Raw genomic sequence first — 16280 nt, forward strand, 5'->3', positions numbered from 1 at the left:
AAAATCTAGTAACCATCTGATACCATACATAGTTATTACAATATTATTGACTATACTCCCTATGCTATACTTTACATCCCTGTTTTACTACAGAGGGTGCCAAAACAAATGTATATACATTTTAAGAAAGGAAAAAAATTGTATTAAAATTGTAATACTCAATATATACCGTTATCAAAAGAGGAATACAAGTCATGTGTATACATTTTTTTGACACCCCTGGTATTTTGTAACTACAAATTTCGGCTTCTTAATCCCTCCCATTTTTTACCCATTCCCCAAACTCCTTCCCATCTGGCAACCATCAAAATGTTCTCTGTATCTATGAGTGTGTTTCTGTTTTGTCTGTTTATTTTGTTTTATAGATTCCACATATAAGTGAAATCATATGGTATTTATATTTCTCTGTCTGACTTATTTCACTTAGCATAATATCCTGTAGTTCCATTGATGTAGTTGCAGATGGCAAGATTTCATTCTTCATTATGGCTGAATACTATTGCACTGTATATATGTACCACCTCTTCTTTATCCATTTACCCATTGATGGACACCCAGTGTCCATCTTGGCAATAACTGGAGATCAGGGCTACCAAAGCAGTCAGGGCTCAGGAGCCAAGTTTTGTGAGAAAACAGAAGCACAGAAAAGTGACCCCATCAGTTGAAAATCTTCCCTTGAGGCATGTGCCAAATTGTTAAATCTGCAATGAATATATGGATGCATATGTTCCTTTGAAGTAGTGTTTTGGGGTTTCTTCAGGTAAATACCCAAAAGTGGAATTGCTGGGTCCTTCTTCATCTCTTGTTATAGCCTTTGTTTTAAGTATACTTTGTCTGGTATAAGTATTGCTATCCCAGATTTTTTTTTTTTCATTTCCATTTTCATTAAATGTCTTTTTCCATCCCTTTACTTTCAGTCTCTGCATTTCTTTCAATCTGAAGTGAGTCTCTTCTAGGCAGCGTATGTAAGGGTTTTATTTTCTTATCCATTCAGCTACCTTATGTCTTTTGATTGGAGCATTTAATCTGTTTAGATTTAAAGTAATTGTTGATAGATATGTAGTTATTGCCATTTTATTATTCATATTTTTAATGTGTTTTTTCCCCTTCTTCTTAAAGAAGTCCCTTTAACATTTCTTATAATACTGGTTTGGTGGTGATGAATTCCTTTAGCTTTTTATCGGCTGGGAACAACCTATTCTCAAATAGCCAACTAGAATAGAGCAGGTTACCTTAGTCCAGTCAGAACTGAGCTAACTTGAGGTGGTGTTGCAGCTCTATTTTGCTGGATTGACATCTGGTTCTTCCCTACACCTAGGGTTTAATCTCCAAGAATATCCCCTGGGATTTTATTAAGGGTTCTCCTCTTTAGTATGTCCTAAACTTCAATTTTTGTCTCCAGCTAATGAGATTGCTGAAAACTGTATTTTATTTTGCATTTGGCTTCTTGGCCCTTGCCCTCTGCAGTTTAAAAATTTGGCCCATGCCTCAAGGGAAGACTGCCAAGTAATGGGGTCACTTCTCTGTGCCTCTGTTTTCTCACACAACTTGGCTTTTAAGCCCTGACTGCTTTGGTAGCCCTGAACTCCAGTTATGGTTTCCCAGCCCATTGATATCTGTTGGTTTCTCTACATCTTGTTAATTGCTCTCCACTTAGCTTCTAACCTGAATAGGCAAATGCCCCAAGGTGAAAAGCAGCTTGAAAAATGTTGAGTTCAGTTCATTGAACTTCCCCTTTTGCTGTGATCTTTGCTCCTCAAGTCCTTGCTGCTTGGGAAGTGCTCTTATAGCTTCAAAACAGGCGTTTTCTGAAAATATGTATATTACTTATCCAACTTTTCCTAATTTCTTTCAGCAGGAATGTAGGCCTGCTACAAATTGCTCAACATACCCAGAAGAAGATGTCTCTGGTATTTCATTTTTCAGCATCATTATTTAAGGACATAATTATTATAGAGTACTCAAAATTTAAAGACATTTGCTCTTTTCTTCTGTACTATAACCAATCATAGTGTTTTGTATGGGATCTTTGTGTCTCTGCCTTCTTTCCGCCATGTTCTTTTGCTAATATTTCTGGCTGTTCTATCCAAGGTCTTGCTATATTAGAGATTATGTTATTGTGTGGTGTTCTATTATTTGACAAGGGGTAGTAGGAGAGTATTAAAATTTACATTTATACTGCCTTTGGCTGTAAACTGGCTAAGAAACTCTGTAATTTTCGCCTTCTTTCTCATTGTAATTCTCAATCTTGAGTAGTAAATCATGGGGACAACTGTCACAGTAATAAAATACTGCAAATGTCTTCTTTATTTAATTATCTTGGAAACCACTTGACAATCACCTCATGTTTTTTACAAAGCAATTTATATATTAATATTAAACGTAATGTTGCTGCAGTTTCTCCTCAACGGGAGACAATAGTCTAAAATAATAAGAGAATTTTAATTACCTAAACAAATTACTAAAAGTGTATAGGTTTCTAGCATGCAGTAGGTAGACAGGATCTTATAAATCAGGCACATATACATTTTAAATATTAAAACTCTGAAACTCATTGAAGGAAGTTTTAAGTATTCTCTGCTTGGATGCTGGAATAGCAACGGCACACCTATCTGTAATTAGATGTGCAATTTAAATAATAATGAAATTACACCCCCAAAAAGAGATCTTCTATTGCCTGCTCTGTTGATTTATTGCTATTTTTGCATTTAGTCCTAAATGATCTTTTCTATGTCTTCTTCAAATACAGGCAGTAAAATAATGACAGGATACAAAAATGGTAGAACTTCCTATCCTATACATTAGTAAAGTAATAGGTTCACACTCTGGACCAGAAACATAGTATCTTTCTCCTTGATGACTGGAAGGTATTTGTTTGGTGTCGGTGATAACAGAATCTTTTTGGAATGCAGTACATTCTGGGACTTTCTGAGGATACACCTGTACTAGTAGAATGCATTCTACCTTTTCACTTCCCATCTTTAAAACCTATCAATTTACACTTGGAAAACATACACAAGAAGAAAATATTAATAGAAAGAAGAGAGGCATACAAAGCTGTTTTACAGACCACTGCATTGGTCACCACTGATGGTCAGCAACTATAGGCCCATTAAAAAAAAAGAGAACCATATAGACATTACAGTTTATTGTGTGTCTATCAGGATCAACACTTCATCGTATGTAGCAATTCCAAGGGAGCTATAGTTCCTGACTCACTAACTGGAGATGCAACAAACCTTTCCAAATTCTAGGGTGTAGCATGGTGTAGCCTAGTAGAGAAACCAATGAATGAAGAGTGAGCTGACTCTGCCACTTGCTGCCTGCATAATCTGTGGTATGGTCATATAACTTCTCTGAACCTTGGTTTCCTTATACATAAAATAAAGATAACAATGGATGTCTTGATAATCTGTTAGGGTTACAATGATGATTAACTGAGATTATAGTTATAAAAAACCTTGATACTATATAAGCTCCGTTCATATGAATGTTATTAGTATTTTTACAATTAGTAAATCTTTTATAAAATCTGATGTGCATCTCTGGGATACTGTCTTGGACTCGTTGTTCTGTTGTATTTGTGCTTTTATAAATAGGAAATTACGGCCAATGACTACACGTAAAATGACTTAATAGAAACCAGATGGTTTAACAGAACTTAAACCAATGTTTTCCACACTACCAATGGGTAACTCAAGTGATAGGTGGATGAATATTTTTTAATTTCATAGTAATATCCATGACAAAGAAAAAATATATGACCAACACATCAAAACGATTATTTCACAGATTTATAGCTTGTTTTCTATTTTCATGCTAATAAATTTCCTATCTGAATAAATATATTTAAGTAATAAAGGTGGAATCTATTTAAAGAAAAATATTAACTGAACAATAGCATAAGTAATATGTGGATAAACAAAAATAACATCATGAAGACGGTATTTGTATGAGTAAAGTTTGGGGAACATTTCCAATGCGTAAGCCAGTTATCTCATAGAACAAGTCATTCGAGAAGAACAACAAAGACCAAAAAATAAAGTTCTAGCCCCATCACTTAGCTCCTCATCTAACCAAATAATAAAGGCATTTGTGACAGATGGATCTTGACTTGCATCAAGACGGGATGGACTCCACAGGATTTGTCTTTCCATTTTCTGCCACCGTCTACTTGAGTAGCTCTATCCTGGCAGAATCAGTAAGTTTCCTAACACAGATGCTATTTCTTTACAAGACAATAAAAATGAGTCTTAACAAAGTTCCCAGAGTTTTACTGGCTATTGCAATTTTACTTACATTTATTTGATGTTATACTGTCAGAATTCTTTTTAAACAATTGTTTTAGTTGCCCTGGACTTTACAGAAATATTGGGGCCAAAATATCATAGAATAAATAAATCAATGTCTGACTATCCAGTTTAGTGAGAAAATGCCTCCCATTGTAATATTTCCCAGCTCGCTGAGTCCACCAGTGAATAGATTAAAAGTCACCCAGTCCTGCCTCTTCCCTCCCCCCAATTAAAACCTAGAAAAGCGGCCATTTATCATTTTCTTAGCAATTTCCAGAGAAAGAGACACGATCAGTTTCTTTGGTGGTACTGTTTAGTGTTTCAGTATATCTTTTATATTTGTGGCAATTAAATTCTCTTTCAACATACTACTAAGTAAAGGTAGAAGTCTTATTTATTTCTAAGAACACTCCCTCTTGTATGACAGAAATATCAATGACACATTAAAATACCAAATGACATTCATTTATAAAATTGTGCTGTCAGACAAAAGAAAATCAAAACTATATATTTAATGTGTTAGTTATATAACTGAAATTTAATAGCAGTCTAATTCAAGTTCTTGTCTTTTAAGAATTTTGATAGTTATATCAGATATGTAACAATGCTACCCAGCGAGTCTGGAACTATCTGAGGATTAGCTCTAGATAATTAAAATCTCCAATGTTCTCTAATCTTTCAATAACTTATTACACTAGTTTCTGATATTGTCAGATCCTACTTACACAGAGAAGGTTTATATGACAAGCCTTTTAAGATATTGTGGTAAAATATACATAGTATAAAATTTACCGTTCAATCATTTTTAAGTATACAGTAGTTCAGTGGCATTAAATGCATTCGCATCGTCGTGCAAGCATCTGCAGAACTTCTTCATTTTCTCAAACTGAAACTTGCTACCCGTTAAACTGTAACTCCTCATTTATCACAAGCTTTAAAAGTCATTTAAAAAGTACGGTAAAAAGCAATTTTAGGGACACATTTAGCTGTTGTTCTTCCCAAGTGTCTTTTTTCTGCTGATTGTTAAGAATCCCCTTCCAGCTTACTGAGCGTAGCTATGTAGCTGTTCACTCCACATGGCCTCACACAAACTAGCCGAGCTCCTTCCCAGCCCTGGTGAAAGGGGGCTGCAAGACTGGAGGAACAGCTGCTTTACCGTTCCAAATTACGAATATGGTATGTGTCTCAACAAATCCCAGTTGCTGTGCAAAGAACAGATGGGACCCTGATCTCCCAGGAGACACATTGGAACCCCCCATGTTGAATGTTAAACAATGACCCACAGAGAGAAAGTAATTTGTTTTCTCCACTTAGTAATCCCTTCCACAGACTGGAATCCTTCATGTGCAGGAATACATGAGCCAGGCTGAGCTTTGAATGCTGGGGCTCTTGGCTTCCATCCAGAGCTTTTGTTTGCTGAGACAGACAGCATTTGGAGTAGTAATGTGGCAAAGCTCGGCAATGCACGGGGCTTTTCTCTGCTTTCCAAACACATGTGAGGCAGATTGGCTTGCCATGAAACTCTGATCTTTTCTGGGGAAAGGAAATGTCACATGCAAGTCAAGAAGAAAAACATATTTGGCATCGAGAGGAATCATCAGTTTGTGTATCAGAGGGGAACATTCCAATCAGTGGACAAATAAGATTGTTTGCAGGTATAGATGTTGGCCTACGTTGGTCTAACTCAGGATTGCCTTATGGAATATACATAACGTGCTTCAAACAGAAACTGAAGGATTTTTGGAAAGGCCAACATTACTCAAGAAAAGTGGGCTGGTGTCAGTGCCCCGTCAAGACACAGGTGTGCTTCCATTACCCCTCTCTCCCAAATGGAGCACAAGTACACAGATCAAACAGCTTGGGAGCTTCCTTTCATGTTTCATGATCCTAAACACAAAGATCTCTGAAAATGGAAACCTTAGGTGATGGCTTCAGCCTGATACCTGAGACCCACAGGTGCATGAAATAAAAGTATTACCAGAGTTATGCTTCACTCATTTGAGGCTAAGTGATCAGTGCATTGTACTCAGGAAAGAAAGAATTCAACTGGGTAATCCTAGAGGGGGTAGAGGTTTTCCTCTCTTCTAGGACCGCAGACTAATTCTGGCTGGTACTCATACCGTTATCACCAGGCTGTGGACTATTATCACTAAATGGAAGGCACTTTTTGGGTCATCTCTCACTCATGAGGGATACATTGCTTCCTTTCCATTCTGAAAAGACTTTGTTTCAGGGCCCCAATAACCTCTCCTTTGTGGTTTCCCAGTGACAGCAGCTTTCAGAGGAACCATCCCCTCCCCTCCCACAATTATTTCATCTTTAGCTAAGGTCCTTTATTTAGGATTCAGGTGGATCTTTTGAGTGCCCCAAAGCCACTTACAAAAGCTTTCTTTTTTTTTTATTTCTTTAAGAGTGATTTAATGGAGGAAATGCTTTTTTAAGTTAAAGATTCATTAAGATAGAGTTTCGGTGCACTCTGCCACTAACTTACGTGTAGGATAGAATGAGCTACCTTTGTACATAGTTAGATGATAAACCATAGTCATTTTCATGCTTTGATCTTATTTTCCATGGAATAAAATTAAATATACCCTTCTATTAGGATTATATATATCTGTATTTGTTTACATCCAGCCTAGCTTAAGTTAGAAAATGTTAAAGAAAACAATAAAAGTTTCTTTTTGTGGCAAGTGCAAAAACCCCAGTGCTTCTCGTGCAGCAATTTTCTTGCCAGTGAAAGAATGAAGGTAATGAAGTTAAAGAATCATTTTATGTGTGATTAGTTTTAAAAAAAATACATCAGATGGTATGGAACTAGTTTGAGAACATGTGCTTTGATAAAACTTTAATTTTATCAAAACTCGGATTTGTCTAGTTGTGCCTTGGAGCATCCCGGTCAAGTTCATGTGTCATTGCCAAGACCCTCGCACAACTGGAATGACCTTGGTAGAACCCTGTGCTCTGGAAATGGTCAAACTTGTTGTAGCTTAGAGCTGTGCAAGAAAATTCAGTCATTTGTTCATTCAACAAATATTTTTCGAGCATCTGCTCTGTTCCAGGGACTATTCTAGGACCTGGGGGCATAGGAGTGAGGTAAACAAGGAAATATCTCTGCACAGAATAAGCACAACACTATTTACATGCAGACGAATCCTGCTTCTGCCCGAAACCAGCAAATCAGAAAACAAACTAAAATTAGGAAAGGAAAATGGAAATATAATGTGTTCTACAATTAACATATATTATGTAGTATATGATATACATGTGTAATATATGAAATGTCAATGTAATTATAGTAAATGTTACATAAATATGTTTTCAAGACGAAAAGAAGTCTCACAAAAAATTTCGGGAAAGAGAGCAGGACAAGAAACTAATATTTGAATATGTACTACATGTGGGCATATGTTACTCATGTTATTTAACTCTCACAACTCTGTAGCACAGGTCCTATTAACCCTTAGTTTTAAATGATGAATGTAGGTTCAGAGAGGATACTTCATTAGACCATGATCACACAGGCAACAAATAGGAGAGCAAAGACTTGAACCCAGACCTACCTGACTACGAAATTCATGCTCTCTCCCCTAAACCCATGTCTGAAAGCTCCAGAACGTTGCCCGTGAATTAGTAGGATACATTCTGATGAGTCAATCACCATAATACTAGTGATGGCATCAGTGGCATAATACTAGTATATTAGTTATGTCCTGTATCTTCAATAGGATGATCAATTATTAAATGAAAACATTATTTTCACGGTCTAAAGTTTGTAGCATATTTATTCTCTTTAGATGATACGTGTCCTCCAAAATGATAAAACCCTTTATCAGTACTGTCAGGCAGTCATCCATGTACTCTAATTTGTTTCCAGGAACACTACTCAAAAGAGAAAGAAGAGAATATACTTTGTGTCCTTTTTAACAATACCCGATTTTGCATTGCTCTCAAGGCTACTACATGTACATCGAGGCATCCCACATGGTCTACCGACAAAAAGCACACCTCTTGTCCCATCCTCTGCGCGGTGTCACCGGAAAACACTGCTTGACCTTTTTCTACCACATGTATGGAGCAGGGACGGGCCTGCTGAGTGTTTATTTGAAAAAAGAAGGTGACAGTAAAGGGTCCCTCTTATGGAGAAGAAGAGGCGAGCAGAGCATTTCCTGGCTCCGAGCACTGATTGAATACAGCTGTGAGAGGCAACACCAGGTAAGCCAAGAGATCAGAATCAAGTAATGGCACACGTTCCTAACGGCTTCTGATGTTCCGTCTTTTCCTTGCTACAGAAGAGAATGTTTTGTTCTTTTTCAGGGTGATAGATAAAGGCAGTACTTGTTTAAGAGTAAACATAATTAGACTATATTGATTACATCTAAGCAGTGAATGGGAAATTAGGCGAGGAGAGAAAGCTTTGGATATTTATGCATAAAATGATTTTTGCAGCTCAATGAGGAAAGTGTACCTATTTTTTGTCTTGGTGCATTATGAGTGTCAAGTACATTCTATGTGTCCTGCAAATCTCTGAAACAGAGGCTCCTTTTCTTCAAAACATGGTATTTACCGAATTCGTTGCTGCAGCTGCATCATTGCACTCACCATTACCCATATACAAGCGCTTTTGTTGTAAGCCTGTATTTACTCGAGTCTGCGGTGCAGGGTAGATTTTTCAGCCTCTGTCCACACTGATGTACAAGAAACTGAGAGTCTTGATCCTTAGTCCTGGGTCTTCTCATGTGCTGTAGAAGGCCTTCATCCTACAGGATCCCGATTATAAAGGAATCTAGACAGTGAAAGGAAAGAGCCTTGTACATTCCCACAGATGGGGTTGAGGAGGCAATCTAATCTAAAGATCAGCAGTGGCCTCCTGCCAGCCACTGCCTACCCTGAGCCAAAGCTCTAGAAAGCTCTGAGGAGATCACTTTCAGACCCCTGACTCTTCCTGAACTTGCTCTGAGGAATTCTTAGGTGTGATCGTGAAGTAAAAGCCCTGCTTCCTCCTCATCCTTGCTTCTGGCTGATGAACCTCCTGGACCAATACCCCTCAGCTTTAACGATATAGTCTGCTTGGGCTAAGCCTAAATATTCCTGGGAAGAGGTATCAAAAATGAGGACTTTATTTTACACCACCCACAACCACAATTAATTTTCTACAGATCTGCAAGTAAATGGGAAGGAATTGCAGCTCAGGTGACCAGGTGGCAGTGCCATCTAGGGTGCTACATTGCTAAAGAACAAATGACAGGGAAGATGTGGCATTATCCAGGGATGGTCCATTATCTCAACATGGATAAAACTGTCTAGAAATTTAGTAAATGATAACAGATAGCCCCAGGAATGATTTCTTTTTTTTTTTTTAAAGATTTTATTGGGGAAGGGGAACAGGACTTTATTGGGGGAAAGTCTGTACTTCCAGGACTTTTTTCCAAGTCAAGTTGTTGTCCTTTCAATCTTAGTTGTGGAGGGTGCCATTCAGCTTCAAGTTGTTGTCCTTTCAGTCTTAGGCGCAGCTCAGCTCCAGGTCCAGTTGCCGTTGCTAGTTGCAGGGGACACAGCCCACCATCCCTTGCGGGAATCAAACCGGCAACCTTGTGGTTGAGAGGACATGCTTCAACCAACTGAGCCATCCGGGAGCTCAGCGGCAGTTCAGCTCAAGGTGCCGTGTTCAATCTTAGTTGCAGGGGGCACTGCCCACCATCCCTTGCGGGACTCGAGGAATTGAACTGACAACCTTGTGGTTGAGAGCACACTGGCCCATGTGGGAATCGAACTGGCAGCCTTCGGAGTTAGGAGCATAGAGCTCTAACCGCCTGAGCCACTGGGCCGGCACCCAGGAATGATTTTGATAGTGATTTAATATCTGTTGACAGAAGGAAAGAAGGAAAGTGGATCACTCAAGAAACTTACTAACATAATTGATCATCATTCAGAGATGACAGATTAATTTTGTTAGGCTATTAGGGCACCGTACCCTATTCACATATTCTCAAAGTTGGTCCCGAGATCAGCAGCAACACGTGAAATGCAACTTTACCTAAAATGAAATTCACCTGAAATGCACATTCTCAGGCTCCACCTCAGAACTACTGAACCAGAAACTCGGGATGGAGCCCAGAAATCTATGTCTTAACAAACTCTCCTGGTGTTTTTGATACATGCTAAAGACAGAGACTCTCTGTCCTAGACTAAATGAATCTGAGTCTCTCAGGTGGAGCCTGAGTATTGACGTTTTTTAAAATCCCCAAATGATGCTGATACACAAGAGTTCTAGGATCTGAGTTCTAAGGAATATGTGACTTCTCAGCATCTAAGCCCAGGGGTCAGGTACAGTGCCTTGCATCTACTACACTTGCTGGGTAGCTGGTTGTTTGAAATGTTTTTTGAGGCACCTAGAAGAGCATCTTGGGGTGTTCCAGTTCAAAGGGTACAGAATGGCCTGAGAGATTGTCAGCTCACAGTCTGGAAAGAAGACTCCAGACCGTTCCCTTGGACTTAGAGTGGAACAGGTATGAATCTACCTGAGGAATTTTCTTCTGGATTTAGTAATTCCCTGAGGAATCCCAAATGACCATCTAGAGACCGGGCTGAACTAGTTTCTTCAAAACATCCCAGAGTCTAATAAAACACAGATTTGTGCAAATAGATCAGCCATTTTTTCATGCCAGGCACTTCCAGTGCTAAGAGCCGTACGTAAGTCCTTCCAACTGATCTTATAGTTCCTCATTACAGACAGGGGAAACTAGATGTCCCGCTGGTAAGTGGCAGAGAGAAAATTTAATCTCAGATCTGACTGGTTCCAAAGTTTGTATCCTCAAGCTACTGTTCTACACTCCCTCCCACCATAGAAGTTCCAAAATACACTCCTTTCCCTGGATGTCAAAAGCACTGGGTGACCTTGGGGGAAATCTCAAACAATGTGGGATTGTTTATGCATTTTCAAAATGGGGTAATAATTCCTGCCATCTTGACATCGCCAGAGTTAGAGTGAAGTCAAATGAGATTATATATATGAAAGGGTTTTATAAACTTTGACATATCAAAATATTAAAAGATTTTATTGTTTCTAAAAATAGATTCCCTCCCAAATCTCTCTGGTCTCTAATTCATATCAGCATGGCACACGTGCTATTCCCTAGTTACATCAGACATCCAGACTGAGCTGCTAGAGTAGGAGGACAAAATATGTCATTTTAATAAATATTTATTGACCACTTGCTACTCTAAGAATCGGGGCCACTACAATGAACAACGGAACATATGAAGTTCTCATTCTTCAGAAGTTTACATTCTAGTGGGGGAGCGGTTGAAAACATAAGTCAAAAATATGTAAGGTAGCATTGGGTGCTGCCTTAAGCACTATGAAAAAGAGTAAGTCAAGCAGATCAAGTAATGAGGTCAAAGACGTCTCAGGGCATAACCACAAAGGCCTTAGATGATACAGCGGAGTTCAAAAATTATTCCAAAAGCAATTAAGGAATCATCAGACGGTTTTAAGGTAATATGATCCACTTTATATTTCAAAAGGATCTCTCCAGCTACAACACAGAGAGTAGACTGTATGGGGACAAGGAGATTTGGGGGACTACTGCAGTCATCCTGGAAGAGGTGTGGTGGCTTGGGCTGTGTAGCAGAGGTGAGAGGTCATCAGAAGCCTGCAGGACTTTCTCGTGTATGGAATATGGGGTTTGAGAGAGTGGAGTCAAGATGACTCCAAAGTTTTTGGCCTGAGCAACTATCAGGATGGAGTTGCCATTGAGAGGAGGAAGACTCTAGGTGGAGCAGTCTGAAGAGTGAGGACAGTGTGTGCAAGAGGGAAATTAACAGGGATTTTTTGCTTTTTGTGTTTTTTGGACATGAAAAGTTTTTGATGTCTATTAGACATCAGTGGGTATGTCAAGTGAACAGTAGGATATGACATTGGAGTTCAGGGAGAAGAACAGAGCTAGAGAAGTAAATGTGTACATCATCAGGGGTTTGGGCAGGTGTAGACGATTTTTAGAATTGTGTAGTACTGCTGACATTTGAGATTCAACCTCCAGGAAAAATATACGGGTGGCCTCCGATGACATTCCAATCATCCGATTATCCTTGTAGAAGAAATGTTAACAAGTGGCAAAATTTTAATTATGCTCCTTCCTAAGGGATTTGTTAAAATGTTAAGCAGAACCAGAGTTGCTATTGATCAAAAACAAAATGATTTAATTTCCTTTGAATTCCTTACTTACCTTTCCTTATCTGCTCTCAGATGTTTTCCTCCCTGGTTTCTAATATTTCGACACCATTGAAAGAAAATGTTAGACAAATTCTCAGCTCACTGAAATATTTACATCATTCATATTCATTATACTGCCTGACATTTACTAGGAATTATTATGTGCTGGGCACTCGGCAAAGGCCAGGTCTCCAAATTTTTTTCCTGGTGCCCTTAATTTCAGTAATTTTTTCTGGTGCCCCTAGACCAAAAGAAATACCTAACAGTTTCATTTCTTAAGTAGTTGTGTCCAAACAACTTAATAAGTATTTATGTCCTAATTTCTTAGTAACCATTTGAAAAAATAACACACTTAAATTAAAAGAAAAAAAATTTTTATCTTAATTTTAAACAACCACAATTATTTACTAATAGGATGTGTACCTATAATACAAAAGGAAAATCATAATGCTATAAATAGTTATCACCCAAGTATTAAGGAAATTCAAAGGAGAAAGTTTTATGAAATCAAGTGTTTGACCCAACCACAGACTATTAAGAATATAATTCCATCAGGTAATTTGTCTGTTACACTTTACATTGCAGACTTGGTAGTCAAAAACAGATTTTATTTTTCAGAAAACCAACATGCTTTTTAACTGTATTCATATATCTTCCTATCTAGATCTCTTAAGACACTTTTTTTCTCTTCTTGTCATTGATTGGGATTCTTGTTTAGGGTTGGGTCCTTAGAATTTTTATTAATGTTATTTTGCCACATTTCTGTCAATAAAGCATTTGTGAGTCATTAATTTCAAGATAGCTTCATATGATTATTAATTTTCCACTTTATAGTCTTTGATTTACTTTAAATCATAAACTCATCCAATGGGGAGTCATTTGCTCATAAAATGAGCAGAGCAAATGTGTCTTTTGGACATGTTTTATTACCAACGACCTCCCTGGAGTATTCAGTGTTTTATCAACCATTTGGGGAGCAGCCATAGAAATTGTAATCTATTTGCCCTAGAACCGGAATATTTGAATAGTTACTTTCTTCTTAGGATCTAAAGTCATAAAAGGGGTTCCCTCTTCTTGAGCTTTCTCGGATGTTATGTTATTTAACATGATAAGTGAACCACTATCTTTTTGGTAAATTGAATTATTATACTTTGCTGTTCATACATGGGTCTCATCAGTGATATTAAATTCTTCCACCTAGTACCAGTGTCAAAGGTAGATTTATGGCGAGCCTAAGGAAGCGTAAGCTTTTGGACCCATCACTTTCATAGGCCCTGTGAGTGCTGGGAGTGGAATGTTCTAGGTGGGGTGGAGAAACCAGATTGCCACCAGGAAGCATTTTAAGGTGAGCATTTCTGGGAAATTGTCTACAGAGATCTCAGAAGAAAGGGACCTGAATCTCCAAGGCTCCAGTAATTTGTTGTGAATTTCTTTGAATTCCAAATAAGCATTCCCTTTTTTGTACCTAAATTTGAATGTGTGATTTTGTATTCTTTTCCTTAAAGGGGACTCTCAGAAGAATCTAATCTTCCAGACTCACACAGCCTGCATCTGCTCCTGACCAGCATGATTTTATAACGATGACTCTATTTCTAAATTCAAACTTCATTTTTTTTCAGGTAATTTTTGAAGCCATTCGGGGAGTGTCAATAAGAAGTGATATTGCTATTGATGATATTAAATTTCAAGCAGGACCCTGTGCAGGTAACAGGTTTTTTCCCAATTATATGAGCTTGATTGAAAAGGGATTTTGCAATAGTCTCAACTCATAAGAATGCAAATTAAGTATTTTTCTACAATAAATAGAGAAAACTATTATTGTTTATTTTTCTTCTGACAGAAATGGAAGATGTAACTCAGCAATCATCAGGATATTCTGAGGATTTAAATGAAGTTGAATATTAAGAAATGATCTCAATTGGATTAACTAAACAAAGGCCATACCTCTCTTCAATCAAAATGGAAGCAAAACAAATGAATACTGGACAGTATTAACTATTGCATAAGTTATAAAATGACTTCAGAGCACTATCTTCATTACTTTTGCAAAAAAACACTGACTCAGGGCTTTTTTTTTTTTTTTTTTTTTTTTTTTTTTTTGCCTACGACAACTGTTACTAGAAATACAGGCCACTGGTTATGCATAGATCATTCATCTTAATTTTGGTATCATTTAAAAACACAAATGTACTATATTGTAGTCATTTTTAAAGTACGTAAATAAAGGGCACAATCAAAATGAGATGTGCTCACTTAAATCTGCATTCAATGAATGTATTGGGAGAATGTCTTGTGGGTTTCCGTTTGAATTTTAAATATCATAAATATTTTTAAAGAAGTAATGTGAGGTGTCAGTAATATCTGCAGAATGAATGCAGTTTTTCATGGTAACAAACTAGTCTAAGAAAATAAAGTCTTATTTTCTATGTTTTAGTCATAGAAATTAGAATATTGATTTTTAAATATTTTTACTCCATGTGATAACAAAGGATCTTTCATGGATGTCCCAGCATAAGTCAGTATTAATTACTGCTGTATTACAAGGCACTGCTACCGTCTTTCTTCCCCCTTTGAACTACTTCTGAAAGTCACTATGAACACATGGATAGAAATTGCACTCTTTTTCTATAAAGCAAGCTTGAAAATGTTTATGTACACACAGCCAAAAATTTTCAGGATGTGTTAAACAATTTTACTGATTTCTATAATAGATGATTTGGTAAGGTTTTGAGTAATATGAATTCCAGCAGATATACTAAACTACTGCTTTTTACTTACGTGTTTAGAAAATTGTATATACATGTTTGTATACCCAAACAGCTGTTACAAAATTATAAGATTACATAATAAAAGGTAATTTGAAAATCTCTTTACTAGCAATCATCTAATTTCTACATTATTTTTATTTATCACAATATCTTTTTCTATTTCACTGAAGATTCTAATTTGAATCTCTACTCTGCCACAATTAAATGCTTCTGAAGCCTTCTACTAGTGACATAAGCACTGCATGTACTGATGGAATAAGTAATTTTAAAGTGTTTTATTTCACATAAACAATCTCAATTTTCCCAATTTTATCTTTTTAGAATTCCTGTTTTGTTTCCTTTCATAGTCTCAGTACCCAGAAGAATGTCTGGTATATAATAGGTTCTCAAAAATAAATACTTGCATAAATGAATGAATGTATGAATGAATTTAACCCTTTGAACATCCTCCAAGATGGAGATATTATTCTCCCTATTCAGACATAAGGAAACCAAGGCTCAGAAGAGTGAAAAATTACTTAAGATTCCACAGTTATTAAGAGGAAAAAGTTAGAGTCAGTTCTCTCTGACCCCAAACCCCATAACTCTTCCTGCTTTGTGTGGCCAAAAATCCATTGTTCTGATGGAGTTGGGAGGTTTTCCCACTAGAGAATGTCAAAACTTATAAATTAATCTATAAAGAGCATTATACCTCCCTAAATGCCGCATTACTTAGAAAACAAAAAATACTCAACTATACAGAATAAACATCCTGAGGGTTAGGACGAAAATAAAATAAACTTTTATGGTAAAGCAAAGTTTTATGAATCAAATCCTTTCTATCCATGATGATTAATTATCCATAGCAGGGAAATCCCTAATTAAAGTTGAAACATTGGGGAAGGACGATTTTCAAGATGTTGACCAATTCAACAGCGTACCAGATATTGCAATTTCCTCAAAGCATAATACCTGGCCAGAGCTTATCTACTGAATAAAGAAACAAAGACTGTGCCTCTAGGACATAGT

General features: G+C 37.2%; 1 protein-coding gene across 1 annotated transcript in view; it reads left to right on the top strand.

Moving 5' to 3' along the window:
• MAMDC2 (MAM domain containing 2) overlaps positions 1-15372 on the top strand; it is a 133373-nt gene extending 118001 nt beyond the window's left edge. The window contains exons 12-14 of the mRNA XM_033124176.1: positions 8245-8504; positions 14124-14208; positions 14345-15372. Coding sequence (XP_032980067.1) covers positions 8245-8504; positions 14124-14208; positions 14345-14409 — 410 coding nt within the window. The 3' untranslated portion in view covers positions 14410-15372. The remainder of the gene's footprint in view (positions 1-8244; positions 8505-14123; positions 14209-14344) is intronic.
• The last annotated feature ends 908 nt before the right edge of the window (positions 15373-16280 follow it).

Source organism: Rhinolophus ferrumequinum, chromosome 12, assembly GCF_004115265.2.
Source record: "Rhinolophus ferrumequinum isolate MPI-CBG mRhiFer1 chromosome 12, mRhiFer1_v1.p, whole genome shotgun sequence".
Classification (NCBI taxonomy): domain Eukaryota; kingdom Metazoa; phylum Chordata; class Mammalia; order Chiroptera; family Rhinolophidae; genus Rhinolophus; species Rhinolophus ferrumequinum.